Source organism: Centrocercus urophasianus, unplaced genomic scaffold (genome assembly GCF_019232065.1).
Source record: "Centrocercus urophasianus isolate 14NV4802_14NV808 unplaced genomic scaffold, USGS_Curo_1.0 seq_13, whole genome shotgun sequence".
NCBI classification, from domain to species: domain Eukaryota; kingdom Metazoa; phylum Chordata; class Aves; order Galliformes; family Phasianidae; genus Centrocercus; species Centrocercus urophasianus.
This window is the reverse complement of record NW_024884475.1, coordinates 50332748-50357056: the sequence shown is the minus strand read 5'-3', so window position 1 is coordinate 50357056 and position 24309 is coordinate 50332748. Positions and strand designations below refer to the sequence as shown.

Sequence of the window (24309 nt, the reverse complement as noted above, 5' to 3'; positions counted from 1 at the left end):
AAGGACATAAAGCTTGCCACCTACGTTTTGGTAAAGGATCATGACAGCACCTAAGGAAAAAAACATGAAGATTCACAGTCACCTAGTTTATAATTTTCGCGCATTTCTTTTCAATAATGTTTTTGGACACAACAAGTTGGCAACCTGTCCAAGTTTGAAATCCTATCAGTGTAAGAATAAGTACAGTTCATACTGAGAACTCAATTCCAGTTCAGCTTCCATCTTAACTGTAAGAATCCAGATGATTGATAACATTACTCCCAAGAGAAGTGTTCATGGCAAACAGCAACATTTGACTGTCCCTCAAGTCACTGGCAAATAGGAAGGTAACTCTGAAGTTTACACACTTTTCATATTGATATCTTCCAGCTAACACAGAATGCTTGAGAATTCGAGTAATCTATCTTAAAAAGCAGCCACACATATAAAGAGTGCTGTAAAATAAAAAGCAAATGCTGTAAATGTAATTTGTGGTGTTACCTGAGACCAAATTTGTCCACAGAAGCAAAACTGATCTCCCTCTCCAAGAATACCTGTCTATTTTAAACAAATTAAATTACAAGGCTCTCCACCTGAGGCTCTAGGTGACCTAAAAACAGTAATCACACACTGCATTCAATTAAATTAATGCAATCTCAGCAGTATTAGCCTAGTTCACGGACACCCAACTCCCACAGAAGCCAAGCCACTTCTTCCACTCTGCAAGAGGCACAACTCCCCCCCCCTTGCTGACAGCCCCTCAAGCTAACTGGCCACACACCAAACTTGGGACTAAGAAGGAAAATGCTCTGCCACCACTGACCCTTTGCGCTGCAGTCAAGATGGGGCAGGAGTGTGCAGTCTCTAAAATGGACCATCTGAAGTCTTATTTGGAAAGAACAGAGAGGGGAAGATAGAAGATAAAGACCTAAATGGCACACTAAGACCCCACAAAGACAGAAAGGACAGAGACATTACTCAGAAACTAGCAGGAAGTGTTGGAGATGGATACATTCACCAAAGCACGATGGAGAACTAGGATTTTCCAAATAGTGGCTGTCAAAGTGTGGTAAAAGGAAAATAACTGTGGTCATCAAATCCACGTAGGACAGAAGAGATGAACATACAGCTGTCTTAACTTCTGGTACTTTCATCACTCTGTGGTCTGCTTTCTTACCTGCAGAAAGTTATTAAGCTGGTTCTTAGACTTCTCCATGAACTTCTGGTCTATGGATTTGAAGGGCAGCTTGCTGAGTGAAGGCAACTGAACTTTCTTTAATGATGGAAAGCACTGCAGGAGAAAGGGCAACTCACTTAACGTGCATGTGCAGAAAAACAACAGCGGTGCCAGTTCTAAATAGAAATGAGATTCTGTAGTCTCATCTGCCTTCCATATCCTGCTCAGCATGCTGAAAACACCTTTCCCTTACCCACTGTGGGCTGACACATCTAAACCTTTCTGCAACTCCCAACACCACCATTATCAATCTTCTACAAGACAGAAAAGGTAGAGCAAATTAATGGGAAATCTCCTCTGTTCGAAGAGTGTCAGTTTCAATACCTCTCCAGGAGCCAGAGAAAAAATTTACTTTTCAAAATATTGACAGGTGCAAGTGGATTATTTAGATGTTGGGTCACTTCAGTAAAACACTCATTATTAAGAAAAAAAAGCAAATAATTCCATGTACATTTGGCAGAGGCAACGTATATATGCATAATGAACCTAGAAAGGGTGAAAGCCAAAAGATTGGAGAACTGGTCATATTTTTGTGTGTTACTCAGTGTTGGCTTTTTTCCCTTCTCCATATACGACCCTGACAACTTTTAGCAATCTACATCCTCTCCCTCCCTTGAGATTCATACCTCACTGAGCTTCCGGTGTAGGTTCTGAAACTCACTGAGCTTCCTGGGAACAGTCCAGTTCTTAGTTTCAGCTCCACCGACTTCTTGTAAACTCACTAGGACAGAGTAACAGGGCACTTGTTCTCCATTCTCTTCTGAAACCTTATGGGGAAAAACAAAAAAGCCAACAAAAATACAGATAAGGTACAACTGTGAAAGTAAACAGTGGAACAATTTGTGCTGCCAGAGTGGCATGCAAATTCCCTCACCATCACTGCACAAAATATAAGTCTCTTTGTGAAGGCAATACATCAGAAAATCTATAGAAAACTCAAACTGAAAACTATACCAAAAGGTCACATGCTTGTCTTAATATATAGGCAAGTAGCAGAAAGAACACCATTCTCACCGCACCTGTTTGAGGGAAGTAACAATATATTTAAGCTTTCCAGACTTTTATTTATTTTTAAGACTACTTAATTAATCCAGATAAAAGAATAGACTTCAAAATTCATATAATTATGACACATTTTCTAAGAAGCCCATGGAAGTCTGACAATGCTTAATGCTTATGACAGGAGATTTGAAGAGCTGCTGCGATGCCAGTGCAGAAGGTACACAGTTAAAATATATCTGTGTCCTGTACAGCTGCTCAGCTGCACCAGGAGAACATTCTCTGCAATGCACTCTTCCTGTATCTGACCGTGGAAACTGGGAAACCCTATCTGACTTCTGGGTTTCACATCTCTCTAGAGAAAAAGTGCAGCAGCATCCTGACAGAACACACAGCACCAGATTCAACTTCCAAAAACATGCCTGGTTCCAAGCACAGTTATTTTGGGAATTACCTTCCTGCTTTCTCAGCCAGAACACTGCAAAAAGAATTGCTTGAATAGCAGCTCCCAGCACGTGGCTCAGAGAGAACAGTGTCTACCAGGAAGGTCCCCACCCTTTGGGTTTGTGTTTGCAAGTCTCCTGCAAATATCTCACAACAGTATTTCTGAAAAATGGAAATGCTGATCTGAGCAACTCACTCTCAGATATAAAGCACTTTCTTTCTGGGTATCCTATCCTAGTCCCTTGAAACTGCAATACCATTACATATTGTAATACAAAGTGCAAAAAGTGTGCATATCTTTGAAGCATACTGGAGAGACATGCTCAAGTGCAGAAGCACGGTATTTATAGCATGAGGCAGCTCCAATGAAAAACTGTGCTCTTAAGACAGCAAACTAGTTTACCCAATGCCAAAACCTGCTCATATATACACAGGTGTTTTAATAACTCCATTGCAACAGAATCTGGGCACTGGAAATGTTTCTACATATACAGTAAACACTTGGGAAAGAAAGGAGTTCAGAAGAGACTGTTTTTTCTCGCCAAGCAAATACAAAGAACACACATGTACACAAAGGCAAAAGGAAAGCATATGCAATTTTTTTATCCTTCTCTTTCCGCAAGTTTGAGCTGCTGCAGAGGATGAAGACCCATAAAAACCATACCTCGCCTGAGATGATGAAGGCTTTCCACATGCCGAGATTCTCACACCACCAGTCTGTTCTTGCAATGTGCAACTGAAGGTCGTTATGCTCTCTCTCCATCAGAGTGATCTCATCCTTCAGCTTAGAAACAATCTGCAGAGGAAGATTTATCAATCACCATCGGGAAGAAAAAGCTTGGGTGGCACATCCAGTCACATTTCTGAGGCCACTACTCAGAAAGGCAAAAAGATGCAAAAGACCAATTTATGTGCAAAAGAAAATGATGACAGCATACTCGTACAATAAAGTTAGCCTCAAAGATCAGCTCCAATACTAAAATGAAAAACAAAAGGCACGATACTGTCACACTCTCAGGATAAAAGAGGCACATTAGATAGAATTATTTATTACACAGTTCATATATTGTAAGTTTTATTCTAAATTGAAATTGCAATTACTGCAACACCACTTACTGAAGGCATTCTCCCTACCATTTTTCCATTTCAGATACACACGATGAGATGGAAGAGCTTGGGAATAGATTACATTTCCAGGAACAATGCTATAGTAACATTTACCCAAGTACCTACCACTCAACTCACTTCAGTTTTGGAAAAGTGGAGGACTAACTCTTGTGGAAACCACACATTGGAGAAAAAAAAAAAATAAAGATGTTCTCATCAGCACATAGCTCACAGTCAATCTCACAAAGGAGAAATAGCATATCTTACAATATCAGCAAAAATAACTATCTATACCTAAATCCCAGGGGATAGTATCTAGAAAGGGTAGAAGTATACATAAAATGTGGTATCTGTGTACAATCTGCTGCCAGGATGTGCTCCTGTGCTACAAGTTTTACAGCGAAGGCTCATAAATGTGATGAGGTGGTATATTGTATTATTAAAAAATAGACAGCTGCTTTATTTGGAGTGGTGAGACCCTGGCACAGGCTGCAGAGACAGGCTATGGCAGGTGGATGGTGTGGAAGGGACAGAGGGAGCAAAGCTGGCCACTGTAGCCTCCAAAGCTACTGCTCACACCCTGCTTTAGAGGTATATGTCCCTGGAGCAGTGAGAAGGAGTGGGCTGTCAACTTCTGTTCAGACTAGTGTTGCTGCACTCACCCCATGTGCAAAGTAACAAAAGAAGGAAGGAAGAGCCCATAGTCCTGAGCCATGGTGTAGGCCCAGGCCATTTCAGCCGTCCCCATAGGATGATGAAAGTATCCTCTGCAGCTTTCTCCTGACTCCTTTAAGTCACTTTCATGGGTCTTTTGTTCTTTTATTTAAGCAAGCCCATTGCATATTGGGACACCATGACACTGCTGTGCTACTTGCAAGACAGCAGAGGGAGCAGCAGTTAATGAGTGCAGCCCTACACTGCAGCGCTGCAGATGCAGCAAGGACTGAGCCAGCTGTCACAAACAATTAATTATACAGATCTAAGTGGGCAGAGATGCAAGGAAGAAATCTGATTTGCTGTGGACAGAGCAACAAAACTATAGGAGGAAAGGTCGTTATTTTATGTCAAAATTTAAATCACAGCTGCAGTTGTATTGACAGTATCTTTAAAAAATAGGGAAAAAAAACAGTTATCACCAAGCTCTGATTGCACTTTTAAAAACAGGGTGAACAAAAAAGGCATCAGATTTGTCCAGAAAGGGCCTGATGTGACTGGATATTACATAAACACATCATATGAAAATAGGACTGAAGACAACCAAGGTACTCACCTTTTTGTTGGGTTTTGGTGAATTACATATGGAATTTAGAGCCTGTTTCTTATATTTAAGCTTGTCGTTTAGTTGGCGAAGCTTATTTACAGCATAACTGGCCTGTTCATTAATTCCTGTGCTGCATTCTTCAGTAGCTTCTCCACAACCTTGGCTCTAGAAACAGAGGATGTGGATGACTGCATCATTAAGGTGAAAAAAGGAAAAATTTTGTTTGCTCTAAATGCATTTCACGTGTAAAAACATTTATTCTTCATCTAGATAAACATGTAGGTCTATTGGCATATTAGTCTAACAAATTCTCATATATACTTCAACCAGCAGATCCAATATGAGACATACGAAAAGAATGTCAAATTATCATTTCTACTACATCTGCATGAAACTCTTCCAAACAAAAATGACCTTTGAGCTAAGTCTGTGGTGTGACAGGAAGAATCAACGCTTCTTTTAAAAGCAGCAACAGCTTAGTAACTCGATATTCAGAACCACACAGAACAGCAAATACTCAGCACTGAGCTGGAAGGTAGTAAGACAAGGGGAAAAAAAAAACAGAGCTCTTATACACAGTCCTGCCTCCAACAAGCCTTCACAAAACAGATTTAGCAGCCTGTAGAACCAGCTAACTACAACCTATCTCTCTGTAAACACATTTTATTGCTGTTTTTAGAAATGCTAATAAAAAATGTGTCAGAAGCACATACGCGTTACCTAAATTCAGTAATCATTTTCTCATAGTCATTGAAACAAACCAACTGATTTTCCCATCTGCTGCACAGCAAGCACGTGGAAAAAAAATGCAGAACTTCACACCTTTCAGCAACTTCCTCTTTAACAACTTCTGACATTTGCCTTAACTTCCCTGTTCTTACGGTAGCTCCTCAAATAGGAATGAAGAGGCTGAGATCGAGCAAACAGCACTGTGATGCACCCACCATCAGCAGTGTCATCCTCAAAAATCTCTGAGGTTTGCCTGTGGCTGAATGGATCTTGGTTTTATCGGTGGGATGAATCTAATCCACAAACAAGGGACAGACTTCTGTGTTATTTAATGGTATTTCCACTAAATAAGTTTCATCTCATTTTAACATAAAGCTAACAGAAGGAAATCTCTGAGTTTACATCTTAGTGAAATAGGTTTGAGAAGGTCACAGTGGCAGCAATAATTAACCTCCTCAGTTTGGTCCTTCTAAAGGATGGTAACGTAAGGTAGGAATCAGGAGTTCTAGGCAAAGAAATCCATGCCCTTTTCCAGCTCTGCCTTTGTCTCCTATGTGGCTGAGCAAATACTAGCTGCATGCCCTGTCCTTCCATCTGCTTTGCATGATCTGTAAACTTTGTGAGTCAGAGACTGCTCCAAAGCACGCGTGCAGAGACTAGCTTACAGCTTCTTAACTACAATAATATAAATAATAAATACTAGCAACACTGGACTTTATTCCAAACTCCACAGATCATAAGCCAAACATTTGAACCTGCAGGGAAACACAGACGTCATACAGAATCAGGAATATTAGTTTCAGCAGGGAAGAGCTGGCAGCTGCTCCCACCAAGTCTGGCTCCACTCACCAAAAGACTGCATTTAATTACAAAGCAGTGAGGCTCTGCTCCCAGAGGAAGGCTGTAAGATCCGTCATTAAATGATTCTGAGCCTTTCAGCAGGAAAACAGTGCTGAATGCAAGTTTGTCATATAATGACAAATTACAAGATAGCAAGTTACCTCCAATAGAATTATCAGATTTATCAAATAATCAATCAACATACTCAAAGCTGAGACCGTAATGGATTGTGCTGCTTTCACCTTAGCTCCACTGCACAACTTCTATTTCCACTAGATCTCCAGAACACAGACCTGGGACTCTGCAGTGATCTCCACAGAGCTCCAGCACGGCCTCCAGGCTTGTTCTGTTTGCTTTTGTGTCTTTACTTGTGACCCTTAAATGGAGCTTCGTCCATGATACAAACAGTGATGACAGATGAGAAGGAAAAGAGCTTGTTCCACTAGCAGCAGGACCAGCAAAGCATGCCCTCACCTGGTTTGGTCTTCTCACATTCCATCAAGGCTCACATTTGTGCCCTCCCCCCAAAAGGGCACTACATGGCTTTTATCTCAACAGAAAAGTGAATGGAAACTGAACACACACACAACTCCCACAGTGCCCCCAGAAAGTGTGAATATAGACCACCAAAATCCATACCAGCCCCAAAACAACCCGTATTCACTGTCTACATGGAAACCTCCAGGCATACCAAAGTCTCAACTGCAGATTCTTATATGTGGGGGGAAAAAAAGCTGTTTGCTAGCTAGTAGCTGGTATTTCCACCCACAGTTGGAAGGCTATTGGAAACTTCTAGAGGAATAACTTGCTATAATTTATTCCCACCCCAAATACTCTGAAGCCTGGTGCAGAGCCATTAGGATCACTCTATCAGATGATGCTCTAACAGCACATGCAACTTCGCACTTAGCTTGTAATTTAAAAAGATGCAGAAAAACTTCAACCCTATAGAAAAATTTGGCCATATTTTAGTCTTTAAGGTTTCACAGCAAACACAGCCTTCAAACAAGGCATGCATTTAAGCAAGCACAGAGAAGAAAAACCGATGATGCCTATGTCCAAGATCTGATTGTTTCAGCAGTGAACATTATCTGACAGTTAGCTCAGTGCTAAAGCATGGTGTCAGTTTTCCTTGAGAAATGCTTATCACCACTGGTGGGAATGGTGAGACTCTGAATAAAATACATGAAAAGAATAAAAAGGGCAGAGCTCAGAACAGAAAGCACTGTGCAAAAAGAGTAACAGCACTTCCCCCAAGTCCAACCAGTGCCAAGAAAAGGGCAGGGCATTCCTGACATACCTACCACTCTCAACACACAGCTGGGTCAGCCATGAAAAAAAGAAAGCAGGTCTTGAATACTTGGTCAAGAAAAAGGACTCTGAGAGAAACGAACAATAAAAAACTGAGCAAGCTCTCAAGATTTGTATGGGAAGTAATTTCTTTACGGCAGCTCATCTGAATCAGTTAAAGTAATATTTAAACAGCAAGCAGGAAAGCCTTAGGCTTTGGAATAACTGCTTCTAAATGCTCAGGTTGGCATCAGCACCTCTGGATTCTGCTCTCATTTTTCTCACTTGGATTCCGTTTTTGACAAACCAGTACATGTCACTCTCTTCTGAGCAAAACGAAGATATTACTGCTGCCCTGAAGTGGCAGCCTGAGTGAAAGATGCTCACAAGCCTGAGAGATGCCCTTGTCAAAGTGTTCTTAGATCAAAATAACCAGTTGCCCCAGCATGACTGATTTAGAGAACCCACTGGAAATGCCTGCCCCAAGGCAGCAGCTGTTGGGTTACTGCTTGGCATTTGAAATGTTCTGTTTCAGTATCTCGAGTTGCACTGCTATTGTAATCAGTTTATTCTTCCAACACAGTCTATTGTTTTGTTCCATAAATTAATAAAAAACACTAAGATTCTATTTTTTCCTTTTACCTTTCTCTTCCTTTTTTGCAACTTTAAGACCCACTTAGTACCTAGTATGTGCAGGGAGGGAAGGCATGGAGAGTGTCAAGAGAAATGTACAAAATCACTGACACTTCCTTGACTGACAAATGAAACAGCTGAGTTTGTCTGAGGTATCTTGCATTCTGAGATACTAAAAAGCAAAATGAAAGATAAGGAATACAAAAGGCTTAGAAATCCAAAATAGGTACTTTTAACTAATTTAAAGTTGTCAGCCATTTTGTACCATTTTGTTTCAAAGAGATTGCAAACACTGAGTTTATCCACTGAAACTACAGAAGTTATAATATTTGTAAACATATTAGAAAAAAAAAAAAGAAATCCAAAGCTCAAGGACAGAAGATGCTTCCACACACTTTAAACAGGATCATCTCCAGCTCACTGTAACTAAGCAATGGTGAAAGAAATTGTCAAGATGACTCACAGCTTCGTCTTTGTCCTCAGGAGTTACTTGGACAGAACTTCTTTCTTCTTCCTTCTTGACTGATCTCTCATATAAATCACTGACGATAAATGAGGGGTAATATCTGTCCTTCAGAGTTTCATAAACATCTGCCTGAATTCTGTAGAATACTTCAATGCCTTTATTACCCACAAGACTTTGCTCTACTTCTTTATAAAGTGATTTTTCCACAGGTATTTCTCTGCTTTCCACAAAAAAATTCTGGTAAATGTCACTCACCAGCTGAGGTATTTCAGCCTGCAAAGCAAGGATGAGAGATGAAGAGAATAATAAATAACATTCACAATACCAGGATGGCTCTGGATCCAGGTGCATAACTTGGAGGGTGATCAAGCTGATTTTACGCCCAGATGAATGAGCATATTTGCAAACCTCTTACTGAGATCAGGCACTCTGCCTGCGCACCTGTGCAAAAACAGTCCATTTCACAAGGTAAGCACTGATATCTGTTAAGTGAAGAAACAGCTGTGTTCTAAAATTATCAAAGCTCCTCACCCATTGCTTTTAAAAGCACACCGGAGACACGTGCACCAGGACAGGAAACTGGGTATTTTCAAAATGCAAAACCAATCTCCTATTGCACACTTTCTCTCTGGTGGAGAGGGAAATTAGTACTTCTGCCTATGAGGCACCTATTTTTTATAGGTCGTGATGCCACATAATAAAAACCAGAAAACTACTGTCACTATCAAAGAAGACCACAATTTTTAATTGCCACACCATCCCCAAACATTAAGAAGCTAAAAAAAAAAAGTCCAAAATTGCTCAGTACCCGTCCTATAGCATCGCTATTTTAAAAGCAAGCAGATATCCTGGTTCATATACAAGCCACATGGACTTGCAGTTTTTCCCACCTTATTAGCACTCCTCAGGTTCTCCACAGACTCCCACAGATCAATCAAAGCCACCTTATCCATTCTGTCCATATATATTCGAAAATGCTCTCGGTATGAAGGGTTGGCCAAAATTTCTTCAAACTGAAGAATCTGAAGAAAAGAAAAACAAGTGTAAAACCTCTCAAAATACCTACCTGGCACCAAACAGTAAATCTTCATCATTGATCTAGACTAGGGTAACTAAGGTAATCAAACTATGCTTCCAAGGTGAAGTTCCTAACAACCTGAATTCTTTCACTTGCTGCCCAGAGGTTTTCAAGTAGTTCAGCCACATTTTGTGAACAGAATTTAAATATAATGTCTTCAGCTCTTATGTCCTCTTGTTATCCAAAAGAGACAGCTGTACACACATGGGAAACAACAAAAACAAAGACAACTGGTTGTAGTTTGCTCATCTTCTGCTTTGAAAAAAGTTTACATTCTTTCTTTGCTACTCATGAATTACAATGACAACTCTGTGAATTTGGAGAAAGGCAAATGTTAGTAAATACCCTTTAATTTTAAGGAAGATCAATAAGCATTCTTAGAGTCACCTCGCCAATTTTTCTCCACATAAGCAACATCCATCTCAATCCAACAGGAGGTAGCTTGTGGGAAAAAATTCAGCCTTGAAAGTTTCAAAACGGCATTCTTAGGTAAGTCTCTTTTTTTCAGAATGCCTTGAATAATCCCCAAATTTCCTCATGTCATTGTTCATGGTGCGCTGTAATAATTCATTTATTCACAGACACTACATCTCAAATTAGTTCTGATATTCAGCACTTCATTTTGAGCTCACTTGGCTTTTCTTAGTTTGCTACTTGATGTGGAAGCCCACTCCTGCCGGAAGACACCACCATCTTCAGCAAAACAGTAATTTCAGCTCTACTTTATATCCCCACATGCCATACCACCACTTACCCTGACATTACATGATTTTATATTCTGAAGCTCAGAAATCACAGTGAAAATCTTACCAATCACCAATTAAATCAGAATCTATCCAAGGACCATGGAAGCAAGCTCTTCCAGTATCATTACAAGCACAGACTCCCTGCAACTTAAAACCTCTCAGATAGCTTCTGGATAGAATTCTCTTTGGTACCTCACAGCAACTCTTACCATTCACAGACCATAGCTACACTAAGGAGATGCTGCAGCTCCATGGACTATGTCACAGACGTGGCCATGATTATTTGTGCTCTGTACAAAAGCCATGAACAAGTTATTTGCTAAATGAACATAGGCAAGAAGAACTCAATTAAGTTACTGCAGTGCCGCAAGTAAAATTTCTAAGAAAAAGGTCCAGGAGAAAATAAGAAGAGATGTGTTATATATTACACTAATTAAAACTCTATTTTCTCTGAAAGCAAATCTAACACCCAGGGCACACTGTAAATCAGAATCAGAGCTACTGACAATTCAGATTCAGGTGGTAGCTGAGTGCCTCTGTTCATTACTTTTAAACATTTGATTATAATTTTCACATTTGAAATAATGGGCTAAGTGAAATGTGCAAAATCAGTACAACCTTGTGACTCATACATATTTATGAAAGAAAAAAGTGACACTTTTGTAATTATCTTCTGCTATAAAAAAAAAGTATTTCCAAGCACATCATTTTTGTTTCTTAAGTCTGTAACAGGAAAACTGACAACTCCAGATAATCCACCCTCACATTTAAGACCATAATCAGAACATAAAGCCTTACCAGCACCTCTATTACTGCCCTGGAACTGCAAGAAAGGCAAAGTAGGAAGCAGAAATGAAACCAAAATATGCATTTAGGCCACTGGTCGATTTATTCTTTATTCAGCTAGCACCAAACATTTCCCAGAGTTAATGATGTATTCAAGCTCCTGTACTACACTTGCATAAAACAATAATTCAGAACACTATCATCTGTTTCTGACCTATTTCATACACATTAAAGGCAAAATCCCAGGTTTTTTTTCTACAGGAGCTAGCTATTCTGCAGGTTAAGCACTAGCTTAACAGAAAAGCTTTCACCCCAGGCTTCAACAAGAAGCTAAGGGACAGCAGCAGCAACTTCAACATCAGTTTACCTGCTAAATTTTAAAGGAACATTCTGTCCCGTTGCTGTGAAAAACCCAAATTGCCTGTACAGAAGGGGCTGGGGGCCTGCAGCTCAGACTGCAGCTACTGCAATACAGGCAGTGGATGAGAAGGAATGGCAGTGAAGGCAGTCCCCCACACAAAGCCAAGCCCCGGGCATTTCACTGTGCTCAGCGAAGAGCAGCATGGCCGCTGCCTTGTGTTCAGCCTCCCTGAGCCCCTTTTCTGGTCGCACTGCACTGGGAACAACAGAACAGAAAAGCAGTTTTCCTGTTTGCTGCTCTGACATGGATGAGGGGGAGGTTTTTGGGTTCTTTGTAGAAACATATCAAAACGTGCAGAAGCAGAGCAGCACTAGATCCTATCACTTGTACTGCCAATGCAACCATCAGCACCCCTACCCAGTGCACTTTCACTACCCGACCCCATTTCTCTAACAGATGTATCCAGGAAGCACAGACCCTCTCAGCAGGCCCTGAACAGTCTGCTCAGAAGCATCAGTGACCTTCAAGGTTCTGCCACATGCTTCTCTCTGCCTTTTTCCCACTGGCACCACTTGCTCCATTCAACTTGAGGAAACAGCTCTGGGCTGCCTCAGCACAATCTTTGACAAACTATCTGAAATGGCTCTTGAAGGACAAGTGGAGGGTGGAGAGCTGCCCTCTTTAAACCACATTCACAATGAGCGATGCGTAACAGGTAAGAAAGAGCTGCATGACAGAGAAACAGTACATCAGTTACAATTATTATAAGAATGCAACGAAACTTGGAAATCCTGCCAAGAAGGGTTAACTTCTTTGTTCTACCTACATAAAAAGATAAAATCTTCTAATCAGAATACAGAAATTGCTTGCTTTGCCCAGAGGGGCAGAGTAAAGTACACAAGGAAGCAACTAAACAAAATTTAGCCAGACTCATTAGCTATGATTTTATTTTTGTAGCTGCTGACTAATGCAACAGCAATTACGCCTGTTGTTTTATTGTTTTTTTTTCCATTCCTAGAGTAGAGTGACGTAGAAAATAAGCAGTCAACAGTCTTAAGAGTTTCTCCTGCAGGGACTGCTCTTAGTTTTACTAGTTGCTTTCTACAAGTAAGTGTTTGCTTTTGAGTAACTCAGTATTTACAAAACCCACAGGTATTTCCTACAGTAAATATAACAAGAGGCAATGAAACATTACGCATATGTTGAACTCTTTTGAAATAAAGTTGCTGCCACGATCTCACGAATTCCCTGCACACAGTATGCAACCTAATCCTGATTTTCCACAGTCAGCAACGTTCCAACCTGGATGATCAATGAGTCTTTCCAGATACTACAGCAGTTATTTCCCAACAAAAAATGTACAGCAATTAATTTACACTTCATTCCTGACGGAAGGGAGGATTAATGACAGCAGAGTTAATATGAACCACATTTAGAATGACCTTCAGGCTATGAAAGAACTATTCAATTCATACCTTCTGACTCTGAGAGCCATCTCCTTCATCAGAAAAGCCGTCTTCCTGTTGATCATAAGCAGGCCCCCCCAGGATCCTTATTCTCTTCTCACATTGCTTCTTTGCTACTGTCAACTGATTAATATACCTCTTCATGTTGCGAGCTCTCAGCAGGTCAGCTTTCATTGCTGCAGTTTCTTTCCCTTTTGAATCTGAGAAGAAAGCAAATCAGAGATCATTTTTTACAACACAAAAACGTTATCTCCACAGTGCCTCTGTGCCCTGTGTGATCACAGCATTTGTCATTTGGGAATCAACTGTGCCCATGAGTACAGCTGCTGTGAAGTTTGTATATGAATTTGGATTATTTTGAATGTGATGTCTCGTGTTTATATAAAATGTGATGCCTCGTGTTTATATAAAACAGTTCGGGGGGGGGGGGGGGGGGAAATGTCCATTGAATGCTGATTTATTCAACTCTCTCACCATCATTTGCTGTAAGACACAGATTCTAAATTTTTACTACAGGTTGTACATTTCTCAGACAGCGTTAGGTGCTACCTGCAGCCATGGTGTACAATAAGTCACTGAGTGGATAGTTTATGTACCTCACTGAACATAAACTGAACATAACCATGACTGAATACAACGAGGACCAGACTCAATCCTTCCCAGCTCAGCATTCCATATTCCCATGCATATCACTTGTAAATCCAAATTTCTTGAGCTTGATGCAAACAGCACAACATATGGTCTCATCCCCAGACCATATGAAAAATTGAGATGACTAAAAAAAACCTAATAATGCCCCAGCAAGACTGTACAATTCTGTTGAGTAGTGAAGTAATGAGAAAGACAGTCAGCTGAACAGGGCTTGGTAACAGAAGGTATGATGTTTGTGTATTCTATTTAGTTATTAAGAAAACCTAAGAAACAAAGCAAAACAAAACTTAGCAGATAAAGCATATAAAAAAAAACCTGAGCTGAAATCATGCCTGTTTTGTATAGCTGCAGGGTGCAACTGATTCACATTTCTACATTGGTTTTAATATCCTCCTGCTCCAGAAAACATTCCTGCTTTTTCAGGCTGCAACTAGAGCTCTGTAGCAAAGTACTTGGGCTTCTATTCAGCTCAGGATTAATTCACTGCTCAGGGATAAACTACAGAGATGTATTGTGCTATTTTTTTGAAATATCAAATGTAATAAAATGTTGTGGATAAAAACAGCATTCCATTTGCAGAACAGCTACAAGAAAGAAACAACCATACAGCTAGATTCTGTGAACGCATACAAAGAAAAAGGAAACCTCTTTGGAATGACTTCAAATAGGTACCCGAAATACATTTCTAATACACTGAACTATCTTTCCTTTTAGATTTTTTTTTTCCCCCATTTATTTACCCTTAAAAGCAACATGTAAATATCTTCATGAGTTTTGCCCTTCATATACTGAGGGGCAACTCAAAGCGTGTAGAGATCAATAAATCCCTACACATAACATGAATACTGATATACTCCCAAAATACTTTACTATATTCTTAATCTTACTTCTTTTGCTGCACGTATTTATACATGTTAGTATGGAAGCTTCCTGATTCACAGACTGTTAGTGTGTCTTATTTGCTAAGTATCATTTACATCTGAGCTGCCACATAATAGTGAACTACGTAGATAATACTCACTGAAGCAAAAGATAAAATGAGTTTACCATGAAAGAAATAAGCCATCTGTTTTCCTGGCATGTTATCTCCACAGGGAAGTCAACAGAGCATTTAATTTAGTGTTTCAGTTCCCTGACCGGAGGTACCAGTATTATTGAGGGAACAGGAGAGAACAACAAAATGAAAAGAAGGAAGAAACCTGAAGCACAAAATACCTCTCCCTCACATTAAATATACTGACAATACAAATACATTGACAGTAGATTGAATTTGAAAGATAAACCCACCATTTCCCCTGCTCCACCTGACTTTAAGATGGTTTCTGGAAGTTCACAGTTCTCTCAAAAGCTTAAATACTTTGGGCTCAAAATGCTTGCATACTGACAAGCATAGGCCTGACAGAACCACTGCCCAAATCCTCCTCACCTCTCCTTTCAGCTACAGTGCCCACAGGTAGACCCACACATCCTCATCCCCTGTGCTAGCAACTGCCATGCATCTTAGAATCATTAAGGTTGGAAAAGACCTCTAAGATAATCCAGTGCAACTGTCTACCTTCCACCAATATTGCCCACTAATCTACATTCCTCAATACCACATCTACAAGTTCTTTAGACATCTCCATGGATAGTGACTCCACCACCTCCCTCGGTGTGTGCCAATGCACTGCCACTCTTGGAGAAGGAATGTTTCCTAATATCTACTGTGAACCTCCCCTGGTACAACTCCTCAGCCTCCTCTTCTGACTGCATCTTTCTCCCTTACTCCTCTGCAGAGCTGACTGACTCTTACTGCTCAAAAACCGACACTTTCAAAGTCAACGACCAGTGCTATAATGACCTTCTAAAAACTTCCTTAGCAAAGAACAACACGTTCTCAGAGGGTTTTAGAGGAAAACGTGCTTATTACGTTGTCTTACATCCTGTGATCGTAGAAGGCCTCCAGGAAAGAAAAACAAACCCTACTCCACACCCTCTTCCTGGGATGAATTACTTTGAAAATATCTTCACACCCATAACGAGCCACTCCATGTCAAAACCACTTGGGGTGGAGAGCTGAAGATCCCACTGCCAACCCACTCCTGTCAGCAGGAGAGCCTGGCATGAGGTCCCCCTGCCAACAAACAGGAGGCCCATGCAGAGCACTGCAGCGAGCAACGTGCTCTTTTCAATCCATCCTCTCCTATTACCACAGCACTGAAATACAAATACAAGCCTTTTCACCATTTCTGGGAATCAGTGTGATTGCTACATTCAGACATCCTGGCAAAAGCCAGTTAAAACCAGAACGTTACAGAAGCAGCAGCTTGCATTTATTCACATATCCTACAGTAAGCACCAATAAAGGGAAGAGAAGCAGACATGCTACTAATGCTGTTCCACCACCATGCAAAGAAAGAAAATGCAAGATTTGGACAATTATTTACTAGCAAAACTTTACAATTTTTGGATGTTCCCTCCCCCCTTGAAAACAAACAAACAAACAACCTGCTTCTCATCAGCAAAACGAGACACATGCTTCCTCCACAAGCTGCACATGACTTTTCCAGCAGCAGTTAATCAGGAACTTCTTCACTGTCCCTTTCTCCAAGGCTTCTCATTTTAATAGTTACCTTGAAAAAATGTAACTGAAATGGAAACAAGTCTTGTTCTTTTAGAGCTTGGAGAAAGACAGCCACAAGTCACCTGGCAACAAGCACAGCAGCACTGTCTCCAGTCCCTGGAGGAACTGCACATGCGTGACTTCATATGCATTTCTGTAGGACCTTCTTGCAAAAGCTGAGCTTAGCACATGCACAGCCTACTTAATGCTACACTAAGCCGAAGTTCTACTGAGCATTTAGGCCACTACTCTGACATTTAACAAGAACCACAAGTTTACAGAAAGATAATAGAATTGTACATCTACCTGACCACTGCAGGGCTGATCAAAAAGGAGGGCATTCTCCAGACGCCTCTCAAACACTGACAGATGTGGGGCATCAACCACCTCACTAGGAAGCCTGTTCCAGTGTCAGACCCCCTCACCTCAAATGCTTCCTCATGTCCAGTCACTTGAAGGGACATTACAGAGAATTCAGGTGCTGATTCTTAGAAACATATAGCACAACACACCCTTCAACATCACAGTGACTATATGGCAAACTTGAGTGTGGGAGAAAGTATGTTCTTTACAGCTACATAACCCTGACCACATATAGCCTCTATGTTCCTCTTGGTCACTTCTGTCTGACCAGTCAGCCTTCCTCCCACCCTCTTTTGGCCATCACTAGCACACACAAAGGATATCAAGAAAAGGAAGCAGCAGCTCCTCTGGGGAGCTCATTTGAAAATAACAAATGAAAAGAATCAGTCCGCCACGATCAGAGTCATTTCATTTCCATCCACAAGAATCACACAGGCACGGCCTCACCAGAACTCAGTGGAGGATTCCTTCCATATATTCATGCAAGTACAGCTGTATGCAGCTCTTTAAACACTGCCAACATGCTATGCAAAAATAGTTGTGCATCCCTTTGTGGGAGATGGTGTGGTGGGAAGGCATAATCTAGTTTTGTCATAATTAAGTTAGATGGCATCTGTAATGCGCTGGAACAGATAAGCATCCATCTTACTCCACCCGAAATTATCTTCCTGACAAAACTCACACATCACAACCCACTCTTCCAAGTCAGTTTGGAGTCTGAGTTTCCAAAAGAAAAGCCCCTTTCTGAAGCTGAATGTTCAAGCACCTTTCAGAACTACAGTACGTAACAAAGCCTACCCACAGACAGCTCTGTTTCTGCGTAAGCCTTCAGCTCCACTTCAAAACCAAGTATCTAGATGCACAGTGGAAATGCTCAGCAGTAGAAGCCTACTATCACTCAGTAGATTTTTTCATGTGGAAATGCTCAGCAGTAGAAGCCTACTATCACTCAGTAGATTTTTTCATTCAGAAATAAATGGTTGCTTTTTCAATCTGTCTCACAACACCTGCTTGAAAAGGAACAATTTTCCTCAACAAAGATGTGGTCAGTTACAGTGCGGTATCCAAAAATCAGTTCTAAATTGCCATGGTTTCTGGTCATGCTGTCACACCAATGATGGAGGGTGAAGAAAAACAGAAGGTAAATAAAATAAATCCATTCAGTATATTGGAAACCGTCCTCAAAGAGATTTGCTCGGTGTTACCTGAAGACAACTACATACAGCAAACTTTCAGGTAAGCATTTGTAGTCTTTCAAAACGTAAAGGATACACGTTTTGTACAGAAAAATGGAATTCCTAAAATGGAGGCTCAAATTTGATTCAGTATTTCCAAGAGATCAATTCTTACCAAAAGGTAAGATAAAGTTGGATATTGGTTTTCATTTTTCAGGAAGATGTATAAAGATATTATTTTTCCAACCAGAGCACGTGTGGTTCAAGAAAAGAACACGGCCCAAAAATATCAACAGGATGAAATAAGGATGAGTAAAAAGCAAATCTCCTTGTACAGTCATTGCTGCAATGATGCTGACAGTTTCGGAAGAGGGTATATAGAAGGACAGTTAGGAGACAAAGCAAATGCTGAAGGCTTCAGCAATCTTGTGCATGAATGGGGAATGTAGTGTCAGCAAGCAAGATAACAGCTTCTACTTACAACGGCCTGCACAACTCCAAAAATAAATTGTCAGCACCTCTGCAAACATTAATGCTACACTAGGTTTCTTACTGTTCACCTTTAGCAATGACTGAACACAATCCTGGACACAGAAGTTACATCACCCATCCACAACAGCACTGTAAACCTCTGAAATTATTCTGCTCAGCCTTTTAAAATATTTGACTCTCTCAGGGAGTCAAATGCTAAACCTACTGCTTAAAATGGATTGGATGCTTTTGTACACCTTCCTTTGCTCTTCTAGGCTCATATGCCAGAAGATTCAAGTAATAAAATCTGAAAAGAAAAAAGACCCTATAACATGCCATTTTTTCCACTAGAGATGGTTTAATACAATGATGTTCAAAAGTACTTTCTGCTTTTCTTAAAAAGCTTTAACAGCTAGACATTTTGCCAATAGGTGGCACCAACACGAATTAAATTAAGAGCTTTGTCCTTGCTGAGGGACAAACATTCCTCTCAAACACCTCTGTGCACTGGCATTAAATGCATACTTCGTTGTTACTGAATCAAGCCATACAAAGTCAGGGAACCATAGCTCATATTAGAAGTCATCATGATCTCAAGCAACTTATTCTTAAATAATAAACACCTAATACTTTTTGTAAACCAAAACATTTTTGGTCTCATCAATCAACTGCAAAGGTACACATACCTGTTCAGTCCTACTTATTGCTGGTCCTGTACTTGCACAGTTTACTTCATTACATAGCAGCTAGCCACTCACTGCTACCCACTCACGCCGCATCAACTTCTTCTCACAGCTGTTGCTGTACCTTTTCTTACCGAAAACACTGTGTCAGGAAAATCCCATACCTCAAGCTGTTTGTTATTTTTATTATGTGCCCTAAGTCAATACCCAGGCACTAACAATGAAGGCGCATTCTCACAATGCAACCCTGCCATCAGAAAATGGAAATAGCTACAAGTTAAGACCAACCCCAGGCTGGAATCAAAGGGAAGAGATGCCCACTACACAAAAGACAGCAGCTCATTTACTAGTAGAAAAAGGGCAATATCACACACTGACCAATCAGACGATTACAGATAGGCAAACAGGTACTGGGGAAAGAGATTAAATAAAAAAAAGAAAAATGGGCATGTGTAAACACTCCCATTTTGCAAAAAGCTCATGTTTATAGCTACTGACCACGAAATCTAGCAGTCGCAAGGTAGTGATATGCTCTGGCATGAAGAAAGGAAGCTATGAAATGGTAACACTACTAAAGTGGTGGTCTGTTCTATGAGCATTGATTTTCCTGTTTGGCTGTTTTCTTCCACGCGGCGCAAAGCTGTGCTCTGTGTATGTGTGTTCATTCCAATGCTTAAAGAAGGTACGATGGATCCTTTTTCTTTGAGCTCTCCTTCAGATCCGTCATCAGATTAAAAAAACCATGTTTTTATTCCTTCAAAAGGAAACAAGAAAACCAAAACACAAAAACCTTTACAAATATGTATTTAACCCTCTACAGTCTGGGGGTTGTTCTTAAAAGTTTTGCTGTGAACCGACTGAGAATGGAAACTTATGGAGATGAAAGCCTTAGTAGAGAAAATAAAAGGTAAAAAAATCTGCTTTTAATGTGCTGAACTACAATAGGATTGTACTGTAGGCTAGAGCTGAACATACTGTTCCACACAAATCAAAAGACATCATTTTCTTGAGGAACAGTTATTTAAATATAAAAGCTCAGTTGGAAGGATCTTCAAACTGCCTGACCGCCGCACAGAAACCTGAAGTACATAAATGAGAGCACTGTCCAAACACTGTTTGAACACTGACAGTGTGGGGCATCGACCACTCCACTAGGAAGCCTGTTCCACAAGAGGCCATAAAAAAAAAAAATGCAGAATCAGCTTAACCACAGAGTAAGTGGAACTTATCTCCTTTGTCAGAACAAACAGCACCAGGATTTTTACATCTCTTTTGCAGAGCAAGGCACTTGCAGCTTCAGAAAAGCCTCTTCTCTTCAGTGCTCAGTGTACAGTTAACTGGATAAACTCCAGTGAGACCAAAAAATGATCATCAGTAATTAATTGCAGGAGCCTAAACTGCAAAAATATATTCCCCAAATCAATTCTTCTCACAACAATGCTGCACAAATGGAAATACAAGCTTAGCAAGATTGATTTTTTTCATAATGCACTCAGAGTTAACTTCCCCATTTCATTTTATTACTTTATGAAACACATTTTCTATTCAATTCTCATCTAAGAAACGTTAATATTTCTCTGTGATGCATGCTTGCACAAAAATTAATGCTAACTTTGCCTCCTTTTGGTACAATCAATATACCCCACAGGGATGGATATCTAACTCTATTTTAGGATGAAAAAGAAATGTACATCAGCGTTGTATTTTCAGAAATTCAAGGACGGACTCCAAACTCTTCAGACTAGCAATCAAATTGTCTCCCTGCCAACCCCGTGCCTCCTGGGGTGCTTCTTCTCTCTGTTTCTAAATTATTTTTTCTTCCATTACACCCTTTAAAAGCTTTCTTATGTGGCACAAGGAACTAAACCCAAGATCTCTTTAGTTTAGTTTACAAACAAATCCATTCTTATAACAGAATCATAGAATGCCTTGAGTTGGAAGGGACCATAAGGCCCCCCAGCTCCAACCTCTGCTGGGGGCTGGGTGCCCCCCACCAGCTCAAGGCTGCCCAGGTCCCACCCAACCTGGCCTTGGGCACCTCCAGGGAAGAAGCACCCCCAGCACTCTGTGCAGCCTCAACACCCTCTTCCTAACACCTAATCCATGAATGTTCAATCCCCTGGCTTGCCTGAGCTACGCTGAATGAAAAATTGTCTATGGCTGCACCTATGAAGGTTGCAGCACAAGAAATGCCTTCTAATTATTTTCATAGTAACAAGAATGAATACAAAGAGCACAATAACACTGTTTCATAGAGCAAATTCTCAGCTACACAACACACTTTTTCAACAAAGTCACCAGCATTAGCTCTGCTTCGCACATACTTCCATACCAGAAATCATTCTGTCAGACTGCCTCTCTGATGCCATCTGTCACACAGCAACAAAATGTAATGAATACTGGTGGGAAGGTTCAACCTCTACTGCTATACCACCAACATCTGCCGCCGGTATTGTAGGCCAACATCATAAAATAAGAGGCGTTACTTTTGGAACAGTCTTCATAAAAACTGTGGGTGATGGGCTGCACTGTGACCTGTGCCAGACCACATGTGGCCCATGGGTTGGACATGCCTGATAACTTAAATATGCTCTTTTTTTTAGTTTAAAGCCATCTCCCCTTGTCCTGTCATTATCAGACCATAAAATATGTTGGTCCCCTCCTGCTTGTAAACTCCTTTAACTCATACTGTCCATTGTTTTCTATTATGGTTAGGTGGATCTGTTCAAGCAAAAATTTTGTTTGATAATTTTTCCATCAATAAAATCTCTTGAAGATATCCCACAGCTCTGGTACATTTTGAGAACCATAAAAAAGTATATACATCTTCAATATAAGCACAAATGTAAGAAACAAGTTCACATGCATTTCAAAAGGTAGACGTTGCCAAATAATTGCAGAGGGATTTAAGAGCACTCTACTGCAACATAAAAATGCAATACGACGAGTCAAAATAAAGTCTGACTAATAATTACACTGCAATTCCTAATTCTGTGCTTTGAAAGAACAGATACTTTAAAGAATGGATTGCAGGAATAAATAAGAGCAAGCAACATTCTCAGCATAAGAATTTGCAGTGCCAGAAATCCAAGATGCAGCAAGTTCTGAAGATTAAAAAAAAATATAGCTGCAATCTTTTTCTTGACCCATCAGCTTAGATGGGAACAGTATGGCAGGGGGGTGGAAATACACCATGGAGATTTTAGAACAATCAGGCAAATGAAATAGAACTGAGATACTAATTGCACAGCATTCCTAAAATCTGTCTAAAAATCCCCCATAAACTGATCTATCTATTTCTGGAATTCAGATAGCTTTGCAAAATGAAAACAACAGATATGACTGGTAACAAACAGGATTCTTACCTTTCTGCCTCTTCACTTGGGGAAAATTGCTGATTGTGGTTGCCTGAACTATTTCCACTACAATCTGATACCTAGTTTTAAAAACAGCAGCGGATAAGGGTAAAGAGGGAGGAGAGAAAGAAAAAAAAGAAACAACAGTGTTAATTATTACCTATCTATAATATATATATATATTTATTATTATTTTTTTTTTACAGTACATTCCTTATACAGCATAATTAAGAATGAATAAAAAACACCTCCCCCTCTGCTTAAAACTGAGCTGTTGCTCAGTCCATTTACAACCTAAGCAACGTGCACACAGGGAAGAGAGCAGGGAAAAAGACAGTTTTGAAACAAATGGAAAACTCCCAACTTGCAATAGTATTCCTTTCTCTCTAATGTTTCCATGGCACAGACACTTAGTAAACACAGTAAGTCATGCCTTTAACATGAAGAGTAAATACAAATTTGCTGTAGGAAACTAGGATGGGAATTCAGTTCAAGATCAGACAGCTGTATATTAAGGTTCTTCTAGCTAGCGTACATATATGGAGCTTTTGCACTTCTAGGGGGAGGAAAAAGTTCTAAAGTACTCCACCCGAGGAATAATTATAAGCAGCTTATCACCCAGATTTATACTATACACAACGCAAAACAGCTACCACAGTTAGTAAACTGAATTTTAACATCAGTTTTGTAACAGCAAGGGAAACAGTTTCCAATTAAATCTTCTACAAACATCAAAATCCCAGTCACAGCAACCTCTCACATTTCTCTCAGCACATTTATTTTGGAAACTAGTAACATCAGTAATAAAGAAGTCTTCCAGTAAATTTAACTCATCTCTGTAGGAGTTACCTAACCTCGATCAACTAACTCTCTGATAAAGCCTAGTGCCCCATGGGAAGTCTTCCATGACTACTTAATCCTCTGTTTAAGAGAAGACCTGTGACCCATATAATATATGGTCCTTCATCTATGGTTCACCAATGTTATCCATTTCTCCCCATCCTTCCTTCCTCCTGTAAATTTTTTAGTGTTTGTTTGGACAACCTTTGCCTCTTCATAAGCGTACCGCCTACATTCACTTACAACTACACTTTCCAGGTGTTTTTTTTCTGCAGTGATCCTGATTCTACACAACTCCTTCAACACCAAACAGAAACTCAAGAACCTGATTTACCTAAGCAGTAATTCTATGATAACATGTTCGCAAATATTTCATTTTTTAACCCTATTTCCTTTTGCCGTTATTTTTCCCTCGTTTCCAGCCATCACCATAGTTCTTGTTCAATACTTTGGAGTAGGAAAAGCCCCACAAGGAGCCTGCGTTTAACTCTCTGCTCAGACACAGGCTTCCCAAGCAATTCTGAACAGCTCACTTAGGCTTTTGGTGCCTTGGTTCTTTCATCTGTAAAATGGGCCACTCACCTCACTCCAGCATTCTAAGGTTAAAAACACTGGACATGATGAAATTACCAAGTACCACAGAACAGACAACCAAATAAATACTACCATAAGGAAGGTAGTCCCCACTTCTACAGCTTCCCTTCTTCCAAAATTTACACCCATTTGTTCACGTTCCTGGCTTTATA

General features: G+C 40.2%; 1 protein-coding gene across 3 annotated transcripts in view; it reads right to left on the bottom strand.

Annotated features, from left to right (window-relative positions):
- Positions 1-24309, bottom strand: part of SNX25 (sorting nexin 25) — a 58245-nt gene that overhangs the window by 8354 nt on the left and 25582 nt on the right. For all 3 annotated transcript variants that reach the window (XM_042812609.1, XM_042812610.1, XM_042812611.1), the window contains 8 exons: positions 22733-22803; positions 13432-13622; positions 9876-10007; positions 8983-9258; positions 5037-5192; positions 3324-3455; positions 1843-1983; positions 1157-1270 (listed from right to left, as the gene is read on the bottom strand). In XM_042812609.1, the coding sequence (XP_042668543.1) occupies positions 1157-1270; positions 1843-1983; positions 3324-3455; positions 5037-5192; positions 8983-9258; positions 9876-10007; positions 13432-13622; positions 22733-22803 (1213 nt within the window). The remainder of the gene's footprint in view (positions 1-1156; positions 1271-1842; positions 1984-3323; positions 3456-5036; positions 5193-8982; positions 9259-9875; positions 10008-13431; positions 13623-22732; positions 22804-24309) is intronic.